The following is a 9,344-nucleotide window of genomic DNA, read 5'->3' on the forward strand; positions in this document are numbered from 1 at the left end:
GTGCAGTTAGAACACACACACACACACACTAGTGATTACTAGAGGGCTGTGGTGCACATGTGCCCAGAGCGGTGGAGTAGTTGGGGTTAGGCCCAGGGTCCGGGGAGTAGTTGGGGTTAGGTGCCTTGCTCAAGGGCACCTCAGTCATGGCCTCAGGCCTGGGAATCAAACCCATGACCCTCCCCGGTCACAAGACCAGTTCCCTACCACCAGACCCAAATGCTGTTGATATCCTAAATGTATGTAATGAGACTTCAAGGCAAGCCCAGCTGAAGACGATGCGACTGTCCACACGTTCAGAGACCGATCCGCATTCAGCAATCTTGATAACATATTTTTCACTCTGGAAATAGTTGAACTTCTCATTTGTGGGGCAGTCATGGCCTGGCTGTTAGGGAACTGGTCTTGTGACCGGAGGGTCGTGGGTTCGATTCCCAGACAGGCCATGACCGAGGTGCCCTTGAGCAAGGCACCTAACCCCTAGGGCTGCCCACCGCTCTGGGCACGTGTGATCCACAGCCCCCTAGTAATCACTAGTGTGTGTGTGTGTGTGTGTGTGTGTTCTGACTGCACAGATGGGTTGAAAGCGGAGGACAAATTTCAATTGGGGTGTAAAAATCACAATTGACAAAATATGGCACATTTCATTTGTGTGACAGAGCTACACCAGCCTAAGAACATAGGCCTTGGAACATTGCATAATTGAAATGCATTGATTTAGTCAATTTTATTGTTATAAAGCAACTGAAACAGACTGATGAAGGTGGGTCTTGTGATCCTAAACAAGCTTCATGCTTGTCTATTAGCACTGCTGCCAACCCTTTAGATATCTGAATTCATGCTTCAACCTCTCCTGATGCCACTAAAACACTTGCAGTCACAGAAGAAATCGAACAAGAGAGAAATCTAAATCAAATCAATATTTGACCAACCTTTGCCTTCAAAGGCTATGCTTCAACAACAGATTCTTCTAGGTACACTTGCTTTTGCTTTTGAAGGAACTCAGCAGGGAGATTGTACCAAACATCTTGGAGAACTAACCACGGAACATCTGTGGATGTATCTGGCAGTATTTCTCAGCATTGTGGTCATCATTAATCCTGACCAAATCCCCAACTCCATTTGCAGAAATGCATCTGCAAACATACCAGGAATCTCCACAATGCTTCACTGGTGCCTGAAGACACTCATTACTGCACCCTTGTTCCCTTCAGTGAACAAACTGCCTTCTGTTACAGCTAAATATTTCAGATTTTGACTCCTAAACCCAAGGGAACCAATGTTTTTGTGCATACTTGAGTAATTTCGCCTTGTTTCCACGTCAAAGGAATTCCTTCCTTGAAGACCACTACTGGCCAAACATCTCCGCTATATATGGGTCCCACTGATTTCAGCCACTTTTGAGCTGGTGGCACTGATGCAGTATAACTAACTACCTTTGTCTTGTTGCTGTGCCCAGTCTTAACATGGTGTCTTCCAGAACCTCACCTTATGGATATGTCCAGTCTAGTTTGGTCATAGTTTGTTCAGTCTTTTTGTTTTAACTTTGCCCTTTTGTTATTTTCATGTAGACACTGGACAAGACTATATTTGGATTATGATGAAACCTATCGTCAGCTATACTGGTACTCAGACCTTCACTGAATTATATGCATCTCAGAATCTGACCTCAACTAAACATGGTCATTCAAAACCTTTCTTGTTTTTTTTTTCAACTTGCTTAGCCAAATAATTGGCTAAGCTACCAGTTCTCACAAAAAGCTAATAAGCTTTTTAAAGGTTTTATACAAGTGCATTTAACATTTTATTGATGTTGCAAAAATAGCATTTGTACCTCATCTTTACATGTTCTTCTTTTTAACTATGAGTGAATTATGAGTTAACTGCCATGCTGGGAAAAGGAAGGGGGATTTCACACAAGTACCTCTCTAATGATGACTTAACCACTGAACTGAGGCAGGTGAAGATGACGTTACTGATAGGTACATGTGCTTTCTTTACTGATGCTAAATTATCTGTTGCTGCCATCTACTTCATTGAATGAAAACTGAATTAAACTTTAGATCATCCACATGTCAGTAAAAGTACGAAAAAAGCATAAATAAGCTATTCTAATGATTTTTGAGAAAATGGCCCCGAAAGTGGCACACATTAAACAATCAGCAAACACTACAAAAAAGTCATTACATCACATCTTAAACAAAGGTAAATGCAGCTTTGCACAAATGCAACTGAGACCCAAAGGGCCTCAAAAACAAGCAGTGCTGGGAATCACTGGTCTGGCCTTTAGCAGCTAATTGAGGCATATTCCCGGACAGGTCCTCACTCACTCACCCTGCCCCCTAATTCACACCATTTAACAAGCATTAGAGCTGACAGTGACCTTGATCTGTGGCTTAGCACTCAGTTGTTTTTTCCACATTGCTAGGAAACAGAGGACATGAAGAGTAGCTGAAAATGGTGCTGCTTCCATGATATATGGTATGCAAAAATGAATTTCCACAACACAAAGACTTGATATATACAAATGCATATCAATTATATTCAAATATGAATGAACCCTTTTATTCCAGTGAAGCAAAAAAGTACAAAAAATATTTTTGTAAGGTTGTATATGACACCCCCCCCCCCCCCCAAGCTCTTGATGAACCCCTGCAGCAACTGTGTAGGCTATAGGCATACTTGTTGAGTCTAGAACCATTAAGGTACAGTGACATGTGGGGCATTTTAGTGTACTACCCATTTTATTAGATTTATCTACAATCTAAAAATGCTGTAGGGATAAATCTCACAAGATCAGAAAATTATGATCCCTGAAAACACAGCAACCCTTCAAACAGGCAGCCGTTTGTTTTGAAGGGTTATTCTTATCACAACGGACCAGTGTTTAGAAACCATACTGGCATTGGCCAGCAATACAATAATCACCAAAGCTACAACACTGACTGAACTATGCAATCAGTGAGTTTCCTGGCCATATAACTGTTCAGAAAATATAGTTATCTAGATAGATGATAGATGAAGGACTGGGACACACAAGCCAAACATGCTTTTCCTCACTGCCCTTCTCAAGGATACCATCACCCTTTCCTGTAGCTCAGAGAAGCAGTAGGTGATCCTCTACCATATCTTTGCAGGTAATAAGAAAAAAAGCCCCAGTAATCTCTCCCCACTGTGACTTTAATGTGCCAGCATGATTCTCATGATCTACACCATATGATTTCTTGGAGGGAAAAGAAAGTATTTGCAGGTGGAAAACAACACGGTTATTTTGTCCCTCTGCATGTGTCTTTCATTCAGGATAAACAGTTTCCAAGCAAAAAAAGCAACAGCAAGAGGCTAACGTCACCACAGGTACGCAAGCATCTCAAGGCTGACATCTGCAGACATGTGATGTCCTTATATAACTATATGTTCCTCCATAACCCTGGATCATGACCTACTAAGCATGCCAGGCAATAGAGCCTTTGTGCTCAGTAACATCATCAATTACAACCCACAGGGTTGTAGGTGGGTTTCCCTGCACTCTTTTTTTTTCCATATTAAAGTACAGTAAATCAAATGTTTTTAATGGTGATCACACCCTTATCTAGTTAGTAAAGCTTGATCTTGGTATTCCTTCCTGAGCAGAAAAGTTGTCTTCTTCAGTTTCACATTAAACATCTCACAGGAGATTTACATTTCATCTTTTACATTTATTTTTAAGTGTTTCTTGTATTATATTTATTTATTGTGTATTTGTTGTTTGTGGTTGGTAGCTAGACAATGTCAATCAGTCAATCAAATTTTATTTATATAGCGCTTTTTACAACAGTTGTTGTCACAAAGCAGCTTTACAAGTGCCGAGTCCTAGCCCCCAGTGAGCAAGCCAAAGGCGACAGTGGCAAGGAAAAACTCCCTAGTTTTTTGCATGAGGAAGAAACCTTGAGAGGAACCAAGACTCAGGGGGGGAACCCATCCTCCTCTGGCCGACACCGGTCACCATGACAACAACAACAACAATTTAGACAGAAAGAAGAGAAAGAAAAGGAAAATGTAAATGTAAATCTAAATTTATTTAGGTAAATATATGTGATCAGAAGAAATAAAGGAAAGAAAGAAGTAATCTGTACCCTAAACAGATTGAGATATAGTGAGTTAAGTACCTTGGTGAGAGATTTCCTCCTCACTCTAAAGCATGTTTTCTACTCTAGTTTATATTATATGTGTATGACTAGCAATAAGTCATACCTTATTGAAGATCACCTCACAAATATGTAAATTACTGTCCTCTTAATAGTTTTATTTATTTATGTCAACTGGTACAAAAATTCCAAATGTCATTTATTTTCCCTCATGGACCTTTGCACAAGAGTATAAATCATGTAAAAGCCACGTTTTAAAATGGCACCAAAATTCAGAAAATGTTCAGAAAATTCCAATTTCCTCATTTCCTCACTTAATCACTAAACCATAAACACAAAAACATGTTATGCACACACACACACACACACAGGCAGTGCCCACCCTCAGACAGAGGCACAGGGAGAAAGCTGCAGTGTGACTGGCTGAGAGGAACCATGACGATCCACTTCCTGCACTACATAAACTCCCTCCTGCCTGTCCCCAGATAGACTGCTCCTCTCACAAAAGGCTCCTCCAGTGAGTGGATATTGTTGTTGTGCTGGGCACACAATGTGCAGAAGACTAGCAGTACTGCCTAATGCTTGCCTGGAAAGGTACAGATTTCATCCTCTCACTGTCTTACTGTATGAGCTGGCTACTTTATGGTTAATGAGTTGGTTAGTATATCTGGTTAATTTGTGAGTATTTTGAATTACCAGTATACTAAATCATATTCCATATGTACACTTTAAAGAATGTTTTTATTGCTGTTTCTATAAATTGGTAAAATCATGTTTGGAATATGTGTATTTCAGTACTGTTTACTAGATGACAATGAAAATGCAATGAAAAACAATTCCATTTGCAAATCACAGGGCTAAAGGATTAAAAGAAAGTGTGGGCAGCTTTCTACAGAAGCAGGACTGGAGGTTGCACAGCTGTACTAACAAACTGAGGAAACCAAGATACAGGTACATTCTGAATATGACATTTAATACAATATACATCTTGCATAAACCTGGAAATTTTATATTTGTATTCTTCAGTAATGGATGTTGTCTTATCAGATTTTGTATCCATTTGCAGACTCACATTGGAGGAATGTCTGAGGTGGAAAGAATCTTTTGAAAAGCTACTGTCCAGCAAATGTAAGTACAGAAAACACCAAATAAACTTTACCTAACGCAACAAACCCTATAGTTGCAATAGCACAGTTTATAACAAAAAAGCTATGCCTATTAAAGGATCTTAAAGTGCTAACATTTCTTGTATAGATGTTGCTAAGATGGGACAGTTAGGCTGTCCACTGGATGAAAATGGAGTTGTTACATAGATGTTGGAGTACTGCTTTGTCTGAACCATGTCAAATACTAAACACTGATGTAACACTGTTCCTTATCTCTGTTTCCTTTCTCTTCCACTAGATGGCTTATATACCTTCAGAGCTTTTCTGGTGTCTGAATTCAGTGAGGAGAACATAGCCTTCTACCTGGCCTGCGAGGACTACAGAAACACAGAGTGCATAGCCAAGCTCCCAGCCAAAGCCCAGAGCATTTACAATGAGTTCATTGGAAGTGAAGCACCCAGAGAGGTGAAAGGCATTCATATTTCATTATTGTACACAACTCTGTAGCGGGATTTCTCATCACTGATGCTTTGATATTACATATTGCCAGATTTTATTGTACCTATCGTCTATTCCAGGTTAACATCGACCATGAGACACGAGACATTACCCAGGTCAACGTGAACAGCCCCACACCAAAATGTTTTGATCTAGCCCAGTATCGGATCTACATCCTTATGGAGAAGGACTGCTATCCACGATTCCTCCGCTCCACCACATACCGAGATTTGCTTAGCCAGCTGACCAAGGAAAGCTGCAAAGCAGGAAGATGAATGGCTTCAGGAGCTCACCTACTGGTGTTGGAAGAGAACCTTGAAAGGGCAAGAAATGAAGTTACCAATGGGGTGTTCTTCTGTTGGAGAAAAGGCCCAGGTGTTGAGTGGGAGGACATTGAAACCCATACAAATCCACAGGCAGGCAAATAACAGTAAATAAAGTCTCAAACTGTAGCTGTGTTGTGGAGTGGGAGAAGACTACTGTGTCCTTTTGATGGAAGCAAATAGATACAATATAGTGTATTAAGAAGAGGACTGTATGGCAACAATGTGACATTGGCACCAACAAAGATATGCTACTGGGAAAGTTAGATGATTTGAATATGCAAAAAAGATATTGAAATATTTCACATAAGGCCTGACATTTTTATAGAGAATGAGTATTTATTTATTTATTTATTTACATTTGCGATATACTAGTACATTTCTGTAAATAAAAATATATGTAAAATTATAAGAAATAAATGGGACCAGAAAATGACATTTTGCATCAATTTTTTTTGCATCATATTACACACATCAGATTTCTCTAATAAAATATACCAAAGACAATCAACGAGTAAATGTGAATCCTATGATCATGTGATTAAGTTCAGCAAAGCCAGAACAAGCACACATGAATTGTTAAATCACACTCTGCTCTTTCTATTTTCTTTCAAACCACAGTACAGAATATGCATAATTATACTGCTATGTGAACCATTTGTGCAGCATTCCGAACTTTTCATCCTACAGTAAACAAACGTGATTGAGCTACTAAGTTGTTTCATATTAAATCCTGTGGCTCAGTAGCAGACAGCAGCATGCAGTCTGGGTTTACAAAGTTGCCAAGGCAACTTCTTGGGCCAGGTTACAAAGCAGAAAACACACGATTTCCTCAGTTCTCTTTTCCTTACTATCTCTCACGCAGACATCAAAGCGACAAGGTTTACATAAGCACTGATCGAACATTGATTCCTGGAAACAGGAAATCCATTTGATAAGGCATTCGCGTCTTAGAAAAGCCAATGACAAAGGCTTGGTTGTCATTTTTTAGTTTCAACAATAAGTCACATGTACTAAAAAGAAATAAAGCATTTCCCAGGGCTTGAATCAAAGCCAACGTCACGTAGAGTAAGTTCAACAAACTCTCATGTTCCAATGTGTATTTCTGAACTGTCTGTAATTAGGATGGAATCAAATTTCAAGCACAACATAATCAAATTACAACAATGTTTTGACTGAACCCATGATCAATTAATACATTTACTATCAATACCAACCACTCTATCTACAGCCAACATGGAAGCAAGATAACATGCTTAGCCATGTTGAATCTGCATTTGTGAATATTCAATTTCATCAGCTAAGAGGACAGCAACAGATGGCACAGTACTTGTAATATGCAGCATTCACCACCATGAAAACATAAAGACTCTGGCTTAAATGGCCTAAGCATTACATGTGAGGTTTCACCCTAGATATATCTACCAACTGCTCAGATGTTCCAATAGGTTAAACTACTCTGGAAGGCAGGTTTTCTATTAGTGGGAATTTGATCACTAATTGAATGGCTGTAAATATTAAAAGACTGCTGATTCTATGAGCTAACAGTTATCCGTATTATGTAATGTCAGTTTCTAGGTACAAGAGAAGGCCAAATGCATCAGACATTTTCTACATTTCTGTTATCCAAAGAAATTGTTAACATTGTGAAACAGTTATTGGTGGAATTTGTTACACCTTTGTATACATACAGAAACTATTCAGCTATATACTAACTTCACTTCTGAATTTTGAATTTTCAGTTTGAACAATGTATGTATTTTGGTCAGTTTTAACCTAAACTATGTAAGCAACCAATAATGATCTGGCTAAAAAAGTAGCCAAACTTTATGTAAATCATTATTTTGGCAGAATATGCTTATACATGGCAAAATATTTCAGTTAACTGGCAGATGCGCAAGCTTAGACTACATTTTAGACTTTGTTAACATTATTATAATGCTCTGAACCACCTTACATTTTGGAGATGTGTATTAACTACACCATATGCTATATGTGTGGATAATAATCCACAAGCATATGCTATATGTGTGGATAATTAAACCTAAATTTTAAATATAACTATCCACGGGAGTCTCAGTAACTATTACTGAAAGTGTGGAAAAATGATTTGTAGACTATTATTTGTGAAGATTGCATTTGACAAATATAGAACAACATCGCCTCCGTGTGGTTCATCAGCAATATAACATCAGAATGCAGTGAAGTGGATGAAGTTTGAATGAGTGTACTCTCCAGCAGAGGTGTCAATTTCAGGTTCAGAAAGTAAAAGTCCTCACCAGGATTTTGCTCAAGCTTGCTAGATTTTCTAATTAGTACAATCCAGGTAAAATTAGTGAAATGAACACAATCCAGGAAGCCTGAGCAAAATCCTGGTGAAGACTTTTACTTTCTGAACCTGGAATTGACACGTCTGCATCTGAGATACTTCTCCTGCAACACAGATTTATTCTGATTCATTATTCAGACTTATTATTATTATATTATTATTATTAGACTGCAGGTTACATTAATTCTTAAATGTTTGCATCTTGATTTTCCTGTATCAGAATTTAGTCTTTTGTTGTATACAAGCAAATAATTGTATGACATATGAAATATAGTTTTAGTCAGGATTTTGGAATCATCAAATATATCACTAAAGAAGGCAGGAAAATTATATTATATTACCTTATGCAAGGGCTACACTACACAATTGTCTAATTGTGGTATTTGATCTCCATGTTATATTTGATCACATAGACCAGAGTATCTGTGACGGGCAGGGTGAGCGAAAATAAATGGAAGCGATCCCGCCAAGTCTCAGGGAAATAGGATGGTTTAATATGTAAAGTGCGCAAACCAAAACCCGTGAACTGATCCGAATTAAGGATATAATAACCAGCAGTCAACTGGTACAAAGACAAGACATATATAGACGAACAAACGACCCTCAGGTGAGACGGATCGCGGGCTCCGCCCACCTGAGGGACGAACACAACGCCACACCCACAGGACAAGCTGCTGCTGTAGACGGGGGCGACCAGTAGGGGGCCGCCGTACCGTGACAGATCCCCCCTCCAAGCCGCACTCCCCTCCACCGGCTGTGCGGCCTACAGCAGCAGCACACAAAACAAAGGGGCAGGCAGGCAGGGACAAGGGACACGCCCCCTGTAGTCCCGGAGCTGAAACACAAAACACAAACACAGGTTAGCTCGCCTACCTGGGCGGGACCCTGGACCGACTGGGCCGTCAACAAGACAAAACCACGCCCCGGTCGGTCACAGGGCCCTCACGCCCTAACCGGCATTAAG

The 9,344-nt window shown here is 39.6% G+C and overlaps 1 protein-coding gene across 1 annotated transcript; it reads left to right on the forward strand.

Moving 5' to 3' along the window:
- Window positions 1-4,609: 4,609 nt before the first annotated feature.
- On the forward strand, window positions 4,610-6,487 carry rgs16 (regulator of G protein signaling 16). The gene is made up of 5 exons (XM_077014778.1): window positions 4,610-4,718; window positions 4,980-5,075; window positions 5,191-5,252; window positions 5,529-5,695; window positions 5,809-6,487. The coding sequence occupies exons 1-5, from the start codon at window positions 4,675-4,677 to the stop codon at window positions 6,001-6,003; spliced, it is 564 nt and encodes a 187-aa protein (XP_076870893.1). The 5' UTR covers window positions 4,610-4,674; the 3' UTR covers window positions 6,004-6,487.
- The last annotated feature ends 2,857 nt before the right edge of the window (window positions 6,488-9,344 follow it).

The sequence above is a fragment of the Brachyhypopomus gauderio genome, chromosome 8 (assembly GCF_052324685.1).
Source record: "Brachyhypopomus gauderio isolate BG-103 chromosome 8, BGAUD_0.2, whole genome shotgun sequence".
In the NCBI taxonomy this organism is placed as follows: domain Eukaryota; kingdom Metazoa; phylum Chordata; class Actinopteri; order Gymnotiformes; family Hypopomidae; genus Brachyhypopomus; species Brachyhypopomus gauderio.

What these genes read in the sequence shown, in the direction of transcription:
- rgs16 (XM_077014778.1), top strand. Translation starts at nt 4,675, where the DNA reads ATGTGCAGAAGACTAGCAGTACTGCCTAATGCTTGCCTGGAAAG. An exon ending in AAAGCTACTGTCCAGCAAAT is followed by an intron (nt 5,253 to 5,528) that starts GTAAGTACAGAA and finishes CTCTTCCACTAG; the next exon opens with ATGGCTTATATACCTTCAGA. An exon ending in GAAGTGAAGCACCCAGAGAG is followed by an intron (nt 5,696 to 5,808) that starts GTGAAAGGCATT and finishes CGTCTATTCCAG; the next exon opens with GTTAACATCGACCATGAGAC.